General features: G+C 51.4%; 1 protein-coding gene across 1 annotated transcript in view; it reads left to right on the top strand.

Annotated features, from left to right (window-relative positions):
• Positions 1-10,532, top strand: part of TTLL9 (tubulin tyrosine ligase like 9) — an 88,999-nt gene extending 78,467 nt beyond the window's left edge. Inside the window, exons 11-14 of the mRNA XM_060233183.1 lie at positions 2,014-2,210; positions 3,474-3,587; positions 6,598-6,720; positions 10,407-10,532. Coding sequence (XP_060089166.1) covers positions 2,014-2,210; positions 3,474-3,587; positions 6,598-6,634 — 348 coding nt within the window. The 3' untranslated portion in view covers positions 6,635-6,720; positions 10,407-10,532. The remainder of the gene's footprint in view (positions 1-2,013; positions 2,211-3,473; positions 3,588-6,597; positions 6,721-10,406) is intronic.
• Positions 10,533-19,446: the final 8,914 nt, after the last annotated feature.

Genomic DNA, 19,446 nt, shown 5'->3' with positions numbered 1-19,446 from the left:
TCCAGGCTTAGATCTCTCCTCCCCCGCATGCGTGCTTCTCTCCGTCTGTTTCTAAACTCCTGCCATCTCCTTTCACGGAGCCGGCTCACAGGTGGTGGAGATTCAGGAGGGGATGAGCTAGGGCCCAGCGTGGCCTGATCAGTTCCAGGTGGCTCCTGCTCAGAGTTAGCAGGGGCTGGGTCTGGGGCAGGCATGACAGTCTGCACTAAAATGAATTCAAACAGTCCGCCGAAAAATAAATCGGAGGGCGCACACAGGCACTTTTAAAGTGCACACAGGCGCTTTTGAAAGGTTGAGAGTCTGCTTTTGACTCATAAACCAAAATCACGAGGAAACCATCTGCAACGAATCCTTTCATCCAGATTGCACACAGGCACTTTAGCAAACGAATTATCCCACTTTGCGGCCTCGCCCGTTCAGCCCACGGTTGTTTCAGCGAGGGGCAGGATAAAGAGTCAGTTCATCCACAGGAAGCCAGGCCACCTCAGCCAGTGTCAAGCGTTTCGTTGCCTTTGTCAAGACGGATGGCTTTTAAGCGGAACCCCAAAATCCTGTCTTTTCCTCACAAGGCTCTAGCTCAGGGGTGGCCGACGGTAGCTCTCCAGATGTTTTTTTGCCTACAACTCCCATCAGCCCCAGCCAGCATGGCAAAAACATCTGGAGAGCTACCGTCGGCCACCCCTGCTCTAGCTCACTCTTTGTAAAGTTTTGTTCAAGGCGTAAGCTTTTCCCAGTTTGGTGTAGTGGTGAAGTGTGCAGACTCTTATCTGGGAGAACCGGGTTTGATTCCCCACTCCTCCACTTGCACCTGCTGGAATGGCCTTGGGTCAGCCAGAGCTCTCTTATCTGGGAGAACCGGGTTTGATTCCCCACTCCTCCACTTGCAGCTGCTGGAATGGCCTTGGGTCAGCCAGAGCTCTCTTATCTGGGAGAACCGGGTTTGATTCCCCACTCCTCCACTTGCAGCTGCTGGAATGGCCTTGGGTCAGCCAGAGCTCTCTTATTTGGGAGAAGCGGGTTTGATTCCCCACTCCTCCACTTGCACCTGCTGGAATGGCCTTGGGTCAGCCAGAGCTCTCTTATCTGGGAGAACCGGGTTTGATTCCCCACTCCTCCACTTGCAGCTGCTGGAATGGCCTTGGGTCAGCCAGAGCTCTCTTATTTGGGAGAAGCGGGTTTGATTCCCCACTCCTCCACTTGCACCTGCTGAAATGGCCTTGGGTCAGCCAGAGCTCTCTTATCTGGGAGAACCGGGTTTGACTCCCCACTCCTCCACTTGCAGCTGCTGGAATGGCCTCGGGTCAGCCAGAGCTCTCTTATCTGGGAGAACCGGGTTTGATTCCCCACTCCTCCACTTGCAGCGGCTGGAATGGCCTTGGGTCAGCCATAGCTCTGGCAGAGGTTGTCCTTGAAAGGGCAGCTGCTGTGAGAACCCTCTCCAGCCCCACCCACCTCACAGGGTGTCGGTTGTGGGGGAGGAAGGTAAAGGAGATTGTGAGCCGCTCTGAGACTCTTCGGAGTAGAGGGCGGGATATAAATCCAATATCTTCATCTACCTCACAGGGTGTCTGTTGTGGGGGAGGAAGGGAAAGGAGATTGTGAGCCCCTCTGAGGCTCTTTGGAGTGGAGGGCGGGATATAAATCCAATATCTTCTTCTACCTCGCAGGGTGTCTGTTGTGGGGGAGGAAGGGAAAGGAGATTGTGAGCCCCTCTGAGACTCTTCGGAGTGGAGCGCGGGATATAAATCCAATATCTTCATCTACCTCTCAGGGTGTCTGTTGTGGGGGAGGGAGGTAAAGGAGATTGTGAGCCCCTCTGAGACTCTTCAGAGTGGAGGGCGGGATATAAATCCAATATCTTCATCTTCTTCTTGTGCGCACACCCGCTGCTTCAGACTCATATCTCCCAGGCCGCCCAGTGAGCATCCAGGGCACGAGTGGGGATCGGAATCCGCCTCTCCCAGTGGGCAATCCAGCCCTCTTAACCGTGACCCTGCCTCTCTGTGCCGGCAGGGCTGCAAGTGGATGATCCAGCAGTTCCGCCTCTACCTGACGGCCAAGCACGGAGCGGAGGCGGTGGAGCGCCTCTTTGCCGAGATGGACAACATCTTCATCAAGAGCCTGCAGAGCGTCCAGAAAGTCATCATCAGCGACAAGCACTGCTTCGAGCTCTACGGCTATGACATCCTCATCGACCGAGGCCTCAAGCCGTAAGGGGCAGGGGGAACTGGGAGGGAGGGAGGCAGGGGGCAGCAGTCTATTGGGTGGGTGGGAGCCCAGGGGCCCTGAGGAATGTCCCATGGGAACTGGGGACGCCTTGGCGTGTTTTCCAGTCCCCAGGAAGAACGCCCAAGTGTGACAACCTGTTGGGCACAACTGCAGTCGAAGCAGCTTCATGTATTTGTATGTCTATTTAGATCTTTAAATTTTATTTATGTTATTTATAGAATCATAGAGTTGGAAGGGACCTCCAGGGTCATCTAGTGCAACCCACTGCACAATGCAGGAAACTCACAAATACCTCCCCTAAATTCAACAGTCCAACACTCTGAGTCACATAAGAACATAAGAGAAGCCCTGTTGGATCAGGCCAGTGGCCCCTCCAGTCCAACACTCTGTGTCACATAAGAGAAGCCCTGTTGGATCAGGCCAATGGCCCCTCCAGTCCAACACTCTGTGTCACATAAGAGAAGCCCTGTTGGATCAGGCCAGTGGCCCATCCAGTCCAACACTCTGTGTCACATAAGAGAAGCCCTGTTGGATCAGGCCAATGGCCCATCCAGTCCAACACTCTGTGTCACATAAGAGAAGCCCTGTTGGATCAGGCCAATGGCCCATCCAGTCCAACACTCTGTGTCACATAAGAACATAAAAGAAGCCATGTTGGATCAGGCCAATGGCCCATCCAGTCCAACGCTCTATGTCACATAAGAACATAAGTGAAGCCCTGTTGGATCAGGCCAATGGCCCATCCAGTCCAACACTCTGTGTCACACAGTGGCCAAAAAAACCCAAGTGCCAGCAGGAGATCCACCAGTGGGACCAGGACACTAGAAGCCCTCCCCCAAGCACCAAGAATACAGAGCATCACTGCCCCAGACAGAGAGTTCCAACAATACGCTGCGGCTAATAGCCACTGATGGACCTCTGCTCCATATGCTTATCCAATCCCCTCTTGAAGCTGGCTATGCTTGTAGCCGCCACCTTTGAACCTATGGCACATCAGCATTAATGATCACATTAAATGATCCCACTTTAGGCAACTTTAAAGCTCCCACATAAACACAGGTGATGCACTCGCGCCAGACTCTCCATCAGCCACACTGTTACAGATTTGCAGTGTTCCGAAGTCAAGCCTCCTGTCCAACTCACCCTTTTCAGCAGGCAGCCTGTCTGGCAGACAGATGGTGCAACTTCTTCCCCTCCCTGCTGTTTCTTGTCCCTGTCCCCCCCCCCCCCCCCGCCCACAACAGGTGGCTCCTAGAAGTCAATGCTTCTCCCTCCCTCACCGCCAGCAGCCAGGAGGACTACGAACTCAAAGCCCGTCTTCTCGAGGACACGCTGAACATCGTGGACATGGAAGGCAGGTACGCACCTTACGAGCAGTTTCCTGAATATGCCACCTGGGCCTCTGCTAATGTTATGTGAAGCTGTTCTTCGTTCCGTTAAAGGCTCCGCGGCCGCAACCTGTGATGCGGACCTGTTTTCTACTGAATCAGAACCTCGGTCCATTGGGCTCCGTACTGTCTGCACTAGGGGTGGCTTAACATAAGAGCCACGTGGAATGTTTGAGAGCCACAAGACATGAATCGGAGGGAGGGAGGAGCCTGTGATGCGAACCTGTTTTCTACTGAGAGCCAGTTTGGTGTAGTGGTGAAGTGGGCGGACTCTTATCTGGGAGAACCAGGTTCGATTTCCCCACTCCTTCACTTGCATCTGCTGGCATGGCCTTGGGTCAGCCAGAGCTCTCTTATCTGGGAGAACTGGGTTTGATTCCCCACTCCTCCACTTGCAGCTGCTGGGATGGCCTTGGGTCAGCCAGAGCTCTGGCAGAGCTGTCCTTGAAAGGGCAGCTGCTGTGAGAGCTCTCTCCAGCCCCACCCACCTCACAGGGTGTCTGTTGTGGGGAGGGAGGGTAAAGGAGATGGTGAGCCGCTCTGAGACTCTTCGGAGTGGAGGGCGGGATATAAATTCAATATCTTAATCTACCTCACAGTATCTGTTGTGGGGGAGAAGGTAAAGGAGATTGTGAGCCGCTCTGAGACTCTTTGGAGTGGAGGGTGGGATATAAATGCAATATCATCATCTTCTTCATCATCTGAATCAGAACCTTGGTCCATTGAACTCAGTACTGTCTGCACTAGGGGTGGCTTAGCATAAGAGCCACGTGGAATGTTTGAGAGCCACGAGACATGAATGTCGGAGAAAGGGAAGGGAGAGGAGAGAAAGAAAGAAAGAAAGAAAGAAAGAAAGAAAGAAAGAAAGAAAGAAAGAAAGAAAGAAAGAAAGAAAGAAAGAAAGAAAGAAAGAGAGAGAGAGAAAGAAAGAAAGAAAGAAAGAGAGAGAGAGAGAGAGAGAAAGAAAGAAAGAGAGAGAGAGAGAGAAAGAAAGAAAGGGAGAGAGAGAGAGAGAGAGAAAGAAAGAAAGAAAGAAAAAGAAAGAAAGAAAGAAAGAAAGAAAGAAAGAAAGAAAGAAAGAGAGAGAAAGAAAGAAAGAGAGAGAGAAAGAAAGGAAGAGAGAGAGAGAGAGAAAGAGAGAGAGAGAGAAAGAAAGAAAGAAAGAAAGAAAGAAAGAAAGAAAGAAAGAAAGAAAGAAAGAAAGAAAGAAAGAAAGAAAGAAAGAAAGAAAGAAAGAAAGAAGATGGGGGAGGGAGACAGAGGTGGGAAGAAAGTAATTTTGACTTTAAACACACTCTCCAAGCTTCCAGCTGGCTTGGCTTGGAGAAGAGAGAAATGTTCTCCAAGCCGGCTGACGGGGCAGTGGGGTCTCCGAGAGCCACACAATGTGTGTGAAGGAGCCACATGTGGCTCCCGAACCCCAGCTTGGCCACCCCTGGTGCACACGGATTCCCCGCAGCTTTCCAGGGTCTCAGGCAGAGAAGGGGCTTCCACATCTCCTGCCGCTTGTTCCTTTGGCTGGAGACTAACAATGCTAAGAGACCACAGAAGACAATACAATAAGCACAACACCCACGTGATTAGTTTTGCTGCCTACAGGGTTCACATTTTACAGAGTCCGAGACGTGCCACTGCCCAGGTGGAATTGACTATCAAGCGTATCAGCATGCTCAGGAATTGTTAAATTGTGGACCTCTTGCTGTGTATTCCGTGCAAAGCTATACAGCGTTGAAGCCAGGGCTTTTTTTGAGCAGGAACACGCAGGAACGCAGTTCCGGCTGGCTTGGCATCACGGGGTGCGGCCTAATATGCAAATGAGTTCCTCTGGGCTTTTTCTTCCAAAAAAAGGCCTATGTGAAACAATGGTGACATCAGTGGGGTGTGGCCTAATATGCAAATGAGTTCGATACTGGGCTTTTTCTACCAAAAAAGCTCTGGTAGAAACTGAATAACAGGAGAGCCAGTTTGGTGTAGTGGTTAAGTGTGTGGACTGTTATCTGGGAGAACCGGGTTTGATTCCCCACTCCTCCACTTGCAGCTGCTGGCATGGCCTTGGGTCAGCCACAGCTCTGGCAGAGGTTGTCCTTGAAAGGGCAGCTGCTGTGAGAGCCCTCTCCAGCCCCACCCACCTCACAGGGTGTCTGCTGTGGGGGAGGAAGGAAAAGGAGATTGTGAGCTGCTCTGAGACTCTTTGGAGTGGAGGGCGGGATATAAATCCAATATCTTCATCTACCTCACAGGGTGTCTGTTGTGGGGGAGGAAGGGAAAGGAGATTGTGAGCCGCTCTGAGACTCTTTGGAGTGGAGGGCAGGATATAAATCCAATATCTTCTTCATCTTCTACTTCAACCAATGGCAAAAAAAAATATTGTGTAAGACTGTAATTCAAGTTATAACTGTTACACTGGAAACATAACATCCACTGAGTGAAACTGGTTACACTGATGTTATGTCGATGACTGGGGCAGGCAATGGCCAAGGGAAGGAAGGTCCCCTGTTGCAAGCGCCAGTCGTTTCCGACTCCGGGGTGACGTTGCTTTCACAATGTTTTCACGGCAGACTTTTTTATGGGGTGGTTTGCCATTGCCTTCCCCAGTCATCCTCACTTTTCTCCCCAGCATAAAAAGTCTGCCAAGAAAACGTCGCGTCACTCCATGGGTCGGGTAACGACTCTGTGCTTGCACAGGGGACTACCTTTACCTTTTTAAAATGCTTATTGTATTGCCTTTGACTGGAGATGCCGGGGATTGAACCTGGGACCTTCAGCACGCCAAGCAGAGGCTCTTCCACTGAGCCACGGGCCCATCCTGCATCAGCTTTGGTGAGCTGACGCAAATACTTGATCGTGGAATCACAGAGTTGGATGGGACCTCCAGGGTCATCTGGTCCAACTTTCTGCACCATGCAGGGACTTTACAATACCTCTCCCTCACACACATCCACAGTGACCCCTGTGCCGTACTCGGCCTTTGTTCCTACAGGTTGACAGGGAAGGAAAAAACGTGTCGGGGGCTTTGACCTGATCTGGAATGACGGTCCCATCAGCAGAACAGACGGGAATCTGGACACACCAATGAACGGCTTTGTGGCAAACACACATCTAGGTAATTTGCTGGATAGACATGGCTGGCTGGCCCATGGCGGGTGTGGGCTTGGAGAGAAGAGCCTGGGAACTGGGCAGAGTGTGCTGCTTTTGCTGTTGCTTCCTGGCTTCCTGGCTCCGACGGGCATGCAGCCTCTTCACCAGAAGAGAGCAGGGGCTAGCCTTAGACACTTGGCAGATCACTTCAGTTTGGTGTAGCGGTTAAGTGCACGGACTCTTATCTGGAAGAACTGGGTTTGATTCGCTACTCCTCCACTTGCACCTGCTGGAATGGCCTTGGGTCAGCCAGAGCTCTCTTATCTGGGAGAACCGGGTTTGATTCCCCACTCCTCCACTTGCAGCTGCTGGAATGGCCTTGGGTCAGCCAGAGCTCTCTTATCTGGGAGAACCGGGTTTGATTCCCCACTCCACCACTTGCAGCTGCTGGAATGGCCTTGGGTCAGCCAGAGCTCTCTAATCTGGGAGAACCGGGTTTGATTCCCCACTCCTCCACTTGCAGCTGCTGGAATGGCCTTGGGTCAGCCAGAGCTCTCTTATCTGGGAGAACCGGGTTTGATTCCCCACTCCTCCACTTGCAGCTGCTGGAATGGCCTTGGGTCAGCCAGAGCTCTCTTATCTGGGAGAACCGGGTTTGATTCCCCACTCCTCCACTTGCACCTGCTGGAATGGCCTTGGGTCAGCCAGAGCTCTCTAATCTGGGAGAACCGGGTTTGATTCCCCACTCCTCCACTTGCAGCTGCTGGAATGGCCTTGGGTCAGCCAGAGCTCTCTTATCTGGGAGAACCGGGTTTGATTCCCCACTCCTCCACTTGCAGCTGCTGGAATGGCCTTGGGTCAACCAGAGCTCTCTTATCTGGGAGAACCGGGTTTGATTCCCCACTCCTCCACTTGCACCTGCTGGAATGGCCTTGGGTCAGCCAGAGCTCTCTCTGAGTTGTCCTTGAAAGGGCAGATTCTGTCAGAGCTCTCTCAGCCCCACCCACCTCGCAGGATGTCTGTTCTGGGGGGGAAAGGAGAATGTAAGCCGCTCTGAGACTCTTGAGATTCAGAGTATAGGGCGAGATATAAATCCAATATCATCTTCTTCTTCTGGGGCTCTGTCCTGGCTGCTTTGGATTCAGAAGAAATAGGATTTATATCCTGTCCTCCACTCCGAAGAGTTTCAGAGGGGCTCACAGTCTCCTTTATCTTCCTCCCCCACAACAGACACCCTGTGAGGTGGGTGGGGCTGAGAGGGCTCTCACACCAGCTGCCCTTTCAAGGACTGAGTCTCAGAGGGGCTCACAGTCTCCTTTATCTTCCTCCCCCACAACAGGTACCCTGTGAGGTGGGTGGAGCTGACAGGAATCCCACAGCAGCTGCCCTTTCAAGGACAACCTCTGCCAGAGCTCTGGCTGACCCAAGGGCCATTCCAGCAGGTGCAAGTGGAGGAGTGGGGAATCAAACCCGGTTCTCCCAGATCTGTGCACTTAGCCACTACACCAAAATGGTGCATGCTTACAATGGACTGGATGGGCCACTGGCCTGATTCAACAGGGCTTCTCTTATGTTCTTATGTGACACAGTGTTGGACTGGAGGGGCCATTGGCCTGATCCAACAGAGCTTCTCTTATGTTCTTATGTGACACAGAGTGCTGGACTGGAGGGGCCATTGGCCTGATCCAACAGGGCTTCTCTTATGTTCTTATGTGACACACAGTGTTGGACTGGAGGGGCCACTGGCCTGATCCAACAGGGCTTCTCTTATGTTCTTATGCGACACAGAGTGTTGGACTGGAGGGGCCACTGGCCTGATCCAACAGGGCTTCTCTTATGTTCTTATGTGACACACAGTGTTGGACTGGAGGGGCCACTGGCCTGATCCAACAGGGCTTCTCTTATGTTCTTAAGTGACACAGAGTGTTGGACTGGATGGGCCACTGGCCTAATCCAACAGGGCTTCTCTTATGTTCTTATGTGACACAGAGTGTTGGACTGGAGGGGCCACTGGCCTGATCCAACAGGGCTTCTCTTATGTTCTTGTGTGACACAGAGTGTTGGACTGGATGGGCCACTGGCCTGATCCAACAGGGCTTCTCTTATGTTCTTATGTGACACAGAGTGTTGGACTGGAGGGGCCACTGGCCTGATCCAACATGGCTTCTCTTATGTTCTTATGTGACACAGAGTGTTGGACTGGATGGGCCATTGGCCTGATCCAACAGGGCTTCTCTTATGTTCTTATGTGACACAGAGTGTTGGACTGGAGGGGCCATTGGCCTGATCCAACATGGCTTCTCTTATGTTCTTATGTGACACAGAGTGTTGGACTGGAGGGGCCACTGGCCTGATCCAACAGGGCTTCTCTTATGTTCTTCTGTGACACAGAGTGTTGGACTGGAGGGGCCATTGGCCTGATCCAACAGGGCTTCTCTTATGTTCTTCTGTGACACAGAGTGTTGGACTGGATGGGCCACTGGCCTGATCCAACAGGGCTTCTCTTATGTTCTTGTGTGACACAGAGTGTTGGAGTGGATGGGCCACTGGCCTGATCCAACAGAGCTTCTCTTCTGTTCTTATGTGACACAGAGTGTTGGACTGGAGGGGCCACTGGCCTGATCCAACAGGGCATCTCTTATGTTCTTATGTGACACAGAGTGTTGGACTGGATGGGTCATTGGCCTGATCCAACATGGCTTCTCTTATGTTCTTATGTGACTCAGAGCGTTGGACTGTAGGGGCCACTGGCCTGATCCAACAGGGCTTCTCTTTTGTTCTTATGTGACACAGAGTGTTGGACTGGATGGGCCACTGGCCTGATCCAACAGGGCTTCTCTTATGTTCTTCTGTGACACAGAGTGTTGGACTGGATGGGCCATTGGCCTGATCCAACAGGGCTTCTCTTATGTTCTTATGTGACACAGAGTGTTGGACTGGAGGGGCCATTGGCCTGATCCAACATGGCTTCTCTTATGTTCTTATGTGACACAGAGTGTTGGACTGGAGGGGCCACTGGCCTGATCCAACAGGGCTTCTCTTATGTTCTTCTGTGACACAGAGTGTTGGACTGGAGGGGCCATTGGCCTGATCCAACAGGGCTTCTCTTATGTTCTTCTGTGACACAGAGTGTTGGACTGGATGGGCCACTGGCCTGATCCAACAGGGCTTCTCTTATGTTCTTGTGTGACACAGAGTGTTGGAGTGGATGGACCACTGGCCTGATCCAACAGAGCTTCTCTTCTGTTCTTATGTGACACAGAGTGTTGGACTGGAGGGGCCACTGGCCTGATCCAACAGGGCTTCTCTTATGTTCTTATGTGACACAGAGTGTTGGACTGGATGGGTCATTGGCCTGATCCAACATGGCTTCTCTTATGTTCTTATGTGACTCAGAGCGTTGGACTGTAGGGGCCACTGGCCTGATCCAACAGGGCTTCTCTTTTGTTCTTATGTGACACAGAGTGTTGGACTGGATGGGCCACTGGCCTGATCCAACAGGGCTTCTCTTATGTTCTTCTGTGACACAGAGTGTTGGACTGGAGGGGCCACTGGCCTGACCCAACAGGGCTTCTCTTATGTTCATATGTTCTCCAGCTGGGCTCCCTGACCTACTGAAGCTCGGCTCAGGCAGGGCGAACAGCCGATTCTCTTTCGCCATGGAGAGGGGACAGGCCCTGACGTAACGCCTTGTTACTGCTTTCATCCCAGGCTACAACAACGACAGGAAGAAGCAACTGAAGCAGCTTTTCAAGACTCTTCAGGCACAGCAGAAAGTTTAACCTCCGCAGCCGAAGCCTCGCGGGAGAGACGCAGTCAAGAGCGAGCCGACGGCTTGCAGGCTTCTCTTTTGCACCACGTAGCCTCTTCCCCGTGGAACTGCCTCCGCGTGCGGCCACCAAGACGGCCCTTGCTTTTTGAGAGCATGAGGCCAGTCCCCGGGGGAAGGACAGCTCTAACTGGAGCAGGCTGCCCACAGGCCCAGCACGACTTTTAACCTGGACGCCTTAGAAGGTTGGATCTGTTGCAGGGAGCTGATAGCTGTGCACTGTGGGAGGCCGGAGTGGTGAGATGGGGGAAGAAAGGACTTTCACTCCCCCCCCCCCCACCTCCAGGATGCTTGAGCGGCCACCCTCGGCTACACCGACAGCTGGAGGGAGCAACACTTCCCAACTGAACACCCTCGTCCCTGCTGCCTGCATTGCGATAAGTGCAAATAAAACTTAATGCCTTCATACTGCAAAGAACCCAGAAACACGCTCTTTTGGGGTTTGATTGGAGAACTGGGGAAGGGAGAAGAGGCCAGCGTCTACACCGCCAACTGCTTCTGAGAGCCAGTATGATGTAGTGCAGGGGTGGCCAACGGTAGCTCTCCAGATCTTTCTTTTTTTTTTGCCTACAACTCCCATCAGCCCCAGCCATTGGCCATGCTGGCTGGGGCTGATGGGAGTTGTAGGTAAAAAAAAAAAGATCTGGAGAGCTACCGTTGGCCACCCCTGGCGTAGTAGTTAAGCGCACCGACTCTTATCTGGGAGAACCGGGTTTGATTCCCCAATCCTCCGCTTGCACCTGCTGGGATGGCCTTGGGTCAGCCATAGCTCTCGCAGGAGTTGTCCTTGAAAGGGCAGCTTCTGGGAGAGCTCTCTCAGCCCCACCCACCTCACAGGGTGTGTGTTGTGGGGGAGGGAGGTAAAGGAAATTGTGAGCCGCTCTGAGATTCGGAGTGGAGGGCGGGATATAAATCCAGTATCTTCATCTACCTCACAGGGTGTCTGTTGTGGGGGAGGGAGGTAAAGGAGATTGTGAGCCGCTCTGAGATTCGGAGTGGAGGGCGGGATATAAATCCAATATCTTTTTTCTTATGATGATGATATTATGACGATATTGAATTTATATCCCGCCCTCCACTCCGAATCTCAGAGCAGCTTACAATCTTCTTTATCTTCCTCTCCCACCACAGACACCCTGTAAGGTGGGTAGGGCTGAGAGAGCTCTGACAGAAGCTGCCATTTCAAGGACAACTCTTACGAGCGCTCTGGCTGACCCAAGGCCGTTCCAGCAGGTGCAAGTGGAGGAGTGGGGAATCAAACCCGGTTCTCCCAGATAAGCGTCCAGGCATTTAACCACTATACCAAACTGGCTCTTCTGCAGACATGCCAGACAAGTGCATAGAATTTTTGGCCTTGTTGATGATACACAGCTCATCTCCGTGATCTGGGATTCCCCAACATGGTACCCACTGAGCTTTCCAGAAAGTGGGCTGGGCCATTTTAAGACAAGGCTTGTTATTGGCTGCCTTCGTTCAAATCAAGACCTTTGAGAAAGGCCGTTTGACTCCTGAGGCAGCCATTTTGGGTTGGCGTTCACACCCCCTCTCAGAGGCTCAAAAATGATGGGTTCCCTTGCCCTAGGCCAGGGGTGTCAAACTCAGTTATGGGGGTTGGATCTGACATAAATGAGACCTTGTTGTGCTGGGGCAGGCCGGGCCATGTGTGTACCTATGTAAGATTAGGTAGCAGAGAGATAAACTTTATAAAGGACACAAACACAATTGAATATATTTTTTAGAAAATTTTAAAAACATGCTTAAAACGTTAGCACTTGGTCTTAAAGGTGCTTCCTTTGTATCTCCCCCATGGGATCCAGGGAACTGGGCAAAAGAAGCGCTCTGGCTTTTTCCCTCCTTCCCCAGGGGACCAGGAGTGGGAAGGAAGAGATGCGTGGCTCAGTAGCTCTTCTGTGCGACTGAGAGAGCCTGGAAAAACAAGCTCTGCCTCCCCCCTTCCTCCCTGAGGGAGGAGCCTCAGCCAATAGAGAAAATAGAGGCTTGGCTCTGTAGCTCCTGTGTGATTGAGCAAGCCTTGCAAAGCGAGGTGTGATGCAGAAGGAAGCAAGAGAGAGGGAGAAGGAAACTGACGATAGCCAGTTGCTTGGGGGCCTGATTCGCCCCCCAGGGCCGCCTGTTTGACACCCCTGCCCTAGACACACTGCTCCTACTCTTCCGTTGGCAGGGGATGCCTGCGGTAGGTATGAAAGGAGCCAGAGCCAACCAGTGAGGCACTGCTTGCACATAAATGTGTCCCACAGGGGAAAAAAATAACTTTTTTAACAGAAGAATCCTCACGTTTCCCATCTGGCACTAAAGCCCGCAGCCAAAGTGCTCCCCTCCAAGTTTCCCCTCCCCTCCTCCCCGCCGCCACCTGTATCTCCTCTTGCCCAAGAACATCTGTTGCAACATCAGACTCGGAACGTGCTTCTGTAGGGCGAGACCTCGATTTTATGGAAAGCCAGGGATTAATGGGTTTCACTATTTGGGGATAACCGGCTCGTAATGGAATACGCCAGCCTCAGCGAACGGCTTTGCTCGGATAGCAATTTAAAGATTGAATAGCTAACCTTGAAGAGAATTTCCGCTCGTCAGCCAGGTAAGGAGAATCTCCTGACGTGCTTCCCAGTCAAGCAAAGCTAACAGATTCAAGCCAGCTGGTACTTTCCCACCCCTAATTTAAGAAGAAGAACAAGATATTGGATTTATATCCCGCCCTCCGCCCCGAATCTCAGTGGGTGTTTTCACACTGAGTTTGTGACTCTCTATCACCGCACTGGAAACTCACCTTTTACATTACCTAACGTTCTCACAACCGTTTTGCATCGTAGCTGCCCCGAAGTATCTATATTTGTTTCAGTGAGATGAGTTTTGGAGCTGCTGCTGCTGCAACGTTTTTCTCTGCACTAATTTTGATCTGGTCTATAGGCATTTCAAACTTGTACTGTAGAAGTTTTCAAGCGTTTTAAAAGACCTCCTCCAAAAGCCACCACAAGGTGCAGTAATTGGCATGAGAACTGACGGCACTTGAAAATTTTTTACGTATCATTGCTTGCCTCATCTAGTAATTTAAATTGGTATGGTTTCTGCAGTGTTGACACGATTTCCAAGCAATGGTATACATTTAACTAAGCACTGGTATTCTGGCTGCCCTCTGATCAGAGACAACCCTCCCCCCCCCAAACTGAAACGCTTAAATGTAAAAGGCAAATAATTAAAGCGGAACAGTGGCAGGCGATATGAAGACTCTAAAACTCTGGATCAAACTGAATGTAAAAACGCCCAGAGTCTCAGAGCGGCTCACAATCTCCTTTACCTTCCTCCCCCACAACAGACACCCTGTGAGGTAGATGAAGATATTGGATTTATATCCCGCCCTCCACTCCAAAGAGTCTCAGAGCGGCTCACAATCTCCTTTCCCTTCCTCCCCCACAACAGACATCCTGTGAGGTAGATGAAGATATTGGATTTATATCCCGCCCTCCACTCCAAAGAGTCTTCGAGCGGCTCACAATCTCCTTTCCCTTCCTCCCCCACAACAGACACCCTGTGAGGTAGATGAAGATATTGGATTTATATCCCACCCTCCACTCCCAAGAGTCTCAGAGCGGCTCACAATCTCCTTTACCTTCCTCCCCCACAACAGACACCCTGTGAGGTAGATGAAGATATTGGATTTATATCCCGCCCTCCACTCCGAAGAGTCTCAGAGCGGCTCACAATCTCCTTTCCCTTCCTCCCCCACAACAGACACCCTGTGAGGTAGGTGAAGATATTGGATTTATATCCCTCCGTCCACTCTGAAGAGTCTCAGAGTGGCTCACAATCTCCTTTACCTTCCCACCCCCCCCCCCCCATCTAGTCACTGTTTAAAAACCTCCAAGGAAGGAGAGCCCACCACCTCCCAAGGAGGAAGCCTTTTCCACTGAGGAACTGCTCTAACGGTCAGGAAGTTCTTCCTCCTGTTGAGCCGGAAACTCTTTCGATTTAATTTCAACCCATCGGTTCTGGTCCTACCTTCCGGGGCCACAGAAAACAATTCCACACCATCCTCTGTAGGACAGCCCTTCATATCCTTGAAGATGGTGATCCTATCACATCTCATCTAGTCCAACCCTCCGCACAATGCACGGAACTCACAAACACTCCCCCCTAAATTCACAGGATCTTCATCGCTGTCAGATGGACATCTAGCCTCTGTTGAAAAATCTCCAAGGAAGGAGAACTCACCACCTCTTGAGGAAGCCTGTTCCACTGAGGAACTGCTGTAACAGTCAGGAGGTTCTTCCTCAGGTTGAGAAGGAAACTCTTTTGATGTAATTTCAGCCCACTGGTTCTGGTCCTGCCTTCTGGGGCCACAGAAGACAATTCCACACCATCCTCTGTGTCAGACTCTTTTCATTGATACTATTGCTAAATGCTGATTACTAACCATATTGATCAAAGCACATGTATGCTCACTAACCTATGACAGCAGAGCATATATGTGCTTTGATCAATATGGTTAGTAATCAGCATTTAGCAATAGTATCAATGAACAGAGTCTGACACTCTATAGGACAGCCCTTCAAGGATTTGACGATGGTGATCCTATCAGCTCTCAGCTGCCTCCTCTCCAGGCTAAACATCCCCAGCGCCTTCAACCTTTCCTCGTAGGACTTGGTCTCCAGATGAAAGATCCACAGTTTGGCCACCCCTGGTCTGTACTGTCTACTCACACTGGCAGCAGCTCCACTGGGTCCCAAATTGGGGGTCTTTCACGTCACCTACTGCCCGGTCCTTTAACTGAGGATGCCGGGGATTGAACCTGGGACCTTCTGCATGCTGAGCAGAGGTACCACTGAGCCACAGCCCATCCCGTTTTGGCACAAGGCCCCTGGTGTTCCCACCCCAGTGACTAGATCCCCAAAGTGACTATGTGTTCTGGAATGGATCCAGAGGAGGGCAACAAAGATGGTGAGCGGTTTGGAGAACAAGTCCTATGAAGAAAGGTTGAAGGAGCTGGGGATGTTTAGCCTGGAGAGGAGGCGGCTGAAAGGTGATACGATCACCATCTTCAAATCCTTGAAGGGCTGTCCTATAGAGGATGGTGTGGAATTGTTTTCTGTGGTCCCAGAAGGTCAGACTAGAACCAACGGGTTGAAATTAAATCAAAAGAGTTCCCGGCTCAACATTAGGAAGAACTTCCTGACCGTTAAGAGCGGTTCCTCAGTGGAACAGGCTTCCTCCTCGGGAGGTGGTGGGCTCTATTTCCTTAGAGGTTAGGGGTTAGACTAGATGACCCTGGAGGTCTCTTCGATCTCTAGGATTCTATGGTGAGCTCTCCTTCCTTGGAGGTTTCTAAACAGAGGCTGGATGGCCATCTGACAACAATGAAGATCCTGTGAATTTAGGGAGAGGCGTTTGTGGGTTTTCTGCATTGTGCAGGGGGTTGGACTAGATGACCCTGGAGGTCCCTTCCAACCCTATGATTCTATGATAGTTTGCTGGCATGGTCAGACACATTTCCGTGCATTAATGGCTCAATCGTGTAAGCTATTTTTTTTTAAATTCAATGCAGTCAGGAGTCAATAGTGACATCAATATTTAATTTTTTAATATAACAGAATTATTGGGCCTAAACATTCAGATCTTAATCTTTAGGGCATGGGTGTCAAACTCATTGTTATGAGGGCTAGATCAGACAATGAAGATCCTGTGAATTGAGGGGGAGGTGTTTGTGAGTTTCCTGCATTGTGCAGAGGGTTGGACTAGATGACCCTGGAGGTCCCTTCCAACTCTAGGATTCTACGGTGGGCTCTCCTTCCTTGGAGGTTTTTCAACAGAGGCTGGATGGCCCTCTGAAAGCAATGAAGATCCTGTGCATTGAGGGGGAGGTGTTTGTGAGTTCCCTGCATTGTGCAGGGGGTTGGAATAGATGACCCTGGAGGTCCCTTCCAACTCTAGGATTCTGTGGTGGGCTCTCCTTCCTTGGAGGTTTTTCAACAGAGGGTGGATGGCCATCTGACAGCAATGAGGATCCTGTGAATTTAGGGGGAGGTGTTTGTGAGTTTCCTGCATTGTGCAGGGGGTTGGACTAGATGACGATGGAGGTCCCTTCCAACTCTATGATGGTGTGACTTTCCCATGAAACCTCCAGGATTTTAGTGGCTAGCCTTGACTCCTATAGCAAAGTTAAATGTGCAGGGATTGGTCCTGATGCTGCCATGTAAAAGAAGAACCGAGTCCTGAACTCCCAATCCGAGCGCATGCTAGAAAGCCAGGTGGGGAAGTGCGCCACCTCCTGGCACACAAAAATGATGTTGGGAGGGAAGAGCTTCTGCCACATACTTTGGGAGAAATAATTTAAGCACGTGAGCACACACACACATGCACTCCAGGCATCTGACAAAGAGAGCTGTGTTTCTCAAAAGCTTAGGCTACAACAAAATGCGTTAGTCTTAAAGGTGCCACTAGGCTCTTTCCAGGGATGTCAAACATGTGGCTCAGGGGCCGAATCGGCCCCCGAGCAACTGGCTGTCATCTGCTTCCTTCTCCCTCTCTTGCTCCCTTCTGCATCACAGCTTGCTTTGCCAGGCTGTCTCGATCGCAGAGGCTCTACAGCGCAAAACCTCTATTTTTTCCATTGGATGAGGCTCCTCCCTTGGGGAGGAAGCGGGGGGGGGGGAAGAGACAGAGCTTGCTTTGCCAGGCTCTTCCAATTGCATAGCTTAGCCAAGCCTCTCCCTTCTATTGGCTGAGGCTCCTCCCCCTCCTGGTCCCCTGGGGAGGGAGGGAAACAGCCAGCGCTTCCTTAGCCCAGATCCCTAGATCCCATGGGAAAAATATAAAGAAAGCACCTTTAAGACCAACCAGTGCTAATGTTTTAAGCGTGTTTTATTTTAAGTTTAAAAAAAATCTTCAGTTGTGTTTGTCTGTGTCTTTTAAAAAGTTTATATCTCTGTTAAAAAGGTAAAAAAAGGAAAGGGTAGTCCCCTGTGCAAGCACCAGTTGCTTCTGACTCTGGGGTGATGTTGCTTTCACGACGCTTTCACGGTAGACTTTTTTATGGGGTGGTTTGCCCTTGCCTTCCCCAGTCATCTCCACTCCCCCCCGCCCTCATTTGACTGACCTCGGAAGGCTGAGTCAACCTGGAGCCAACTACCTGAACCCAGCTTCCGCCGGGATCAAACTCAGGTCGTGAGCAGAGAGTTCAGGCTGCAGCACTGAAGCTTTACCACCATGCGCCGTGGGGCTGCTACCTAATAATAAACAGGTACACACATGGCCCAGCTCGACATGGTCCGGCCGGACAAAGTCTCATTTAGGTCAGATGCATCCCTCATAACAAATGAGTTCGACACCCCTGTTTTACACACACCCGTGGTAATTCGCACAAGCGGACGTTCTTCGGGAGTCACTCTGAAGCCAGGCGCACAGCTGCGGGATTCCCAGGAAGCCCGCTCTGCCCTGAGCTTCAGTCAATTACCAGCATCTGCAATCGCTGACGGGGTGCGCACCGATGGGTGCACAGCTGGAGCCGAAGGCCCAGGCAGATGTTTCCGGCGGAGCCACTGGGTGCCTTCGCCCACCTGGATCCACCTGGCAGGGAAGACCATTTAGACCAGGAGTGTCAAACTCATTTGTTATGACGGCTGGATCTGACCTAAATGAGACTTTGTTGGCCTGGCCCATGTTGGGCCGGGCCATATGTGTACCTATTTAAGATGAACATACGAACATCTGAAGCTGCCTGCTACTGAATCAGACCCTCCTGGGTCCATCACAGTCAGTCTTGTCTACTCAGACTCGCAACGGCTCTCCAGAGTCTCAAGCTGAGGTTTTTCACGTCTACTTGCCTGGACCCTTTTGAGTTGGAGATGCCGGGGATTGAACCTGGGACCTTCTGCTTACCAAGCAGATGCTCTGCCACTGAGCCACCATCCCTCCCCTGCTCTCCAGAGTCTCAAGCTGAGGTTTTTCACACCTATTTGCCTGGACCCTTTTGAGTTGGAGATGCCGGGGATTGAACCTGGGACCTTCTGCTTGCCAAGCAGATGCTTTACCACTGAGCCACTATCCCTCCCCTGCTCTCCAGGGTCTCCAGCTGACGTTTTTCACACCTATTTGCCTGGACCCTTTTGAATTGGAGATGCCGGGGATTGAACCTGGGACCTTCTGCTTACCAAGCAGATGCTCTGCCACTGAGCCACCGTCCCTCCCCTGCTCTCCTGGGTCTCCAGCTGAGGTTTTTCATGCCTATTTGCCTGGACCCTTTTCAGTTGGAAATGCCGGGGATTGAACCTGGGACCTTCTGCTTGCCAAGCAGATGCTCTACCACTGAGCCACCATCCCTCCCCTGCTCTCCAGGGTCTCAAGCTGAGGTTTTTCACACCTATTTGCCTGGACCCTTTTGAGTTGGAGATGCCGGGGATTGAACCTAGTACCTTCTGCTTACCAAGCAGATGCTCTACCACTGAGCCACCATCCCTCCCCTGCTCTCCAGAGTCTCAAGCTGAGGTTTTTCACACCTATTTGCCTGGACCCTTTTGAGTTGGAGATGCCGGGGATTGAACCTGGGACCTTCTGCTTACCAAGCAGATGCTCTACCACTGAGCCACTATCCCTCCCCTGCTCTCCAGGGTCTCAAGCTGAGGTTTTTCACACCTATTTGCCTGGACCCTTTTGAGTTGGAGATGCCGGGGATTGAACCTGGGACCTTCTGCTTGCCAAGCAGATGCTCTACCACTGAGCCACCATCCCTCCCCTGCTCTCCAGGGTCTCAAGCTGAGGTTTTTCACACCTATTTGCCTGGACCCTTTTGAGTTGGAGATGCCGGGGATTGAACCTGGTACCTTCTGCTTACCAAGCAGATGCTCTACCACTGAGCCACCATCCCTCCCCTGCTCTCCAGAGTCTCAAGCTGAGGTTTTTCACACCTATTTG

The sequence above is a fragment of the Heteronotia binoei genome, chromosome 2 (genome assembly GCF_032191835.1).
Source record: "Heteronotia binoei isolate CCM8104 ecotype False Entrance Well chromosome 2, APGP_CSIRO_Hbin_v1, whole genome shotgun sequence".
Classification (NCBI taxonomy): Eukaryota; Metazoa; Chordata; class Lepidosauria; order Squamata; family Gekkonidae; genus Heteronotia; species Heteronotia binoei.
The sequence above is the reverse complement of the archived record's forward strand: the minus strand, read 5'-3'. Positions and strand labels throughout refer to the sequence as shown.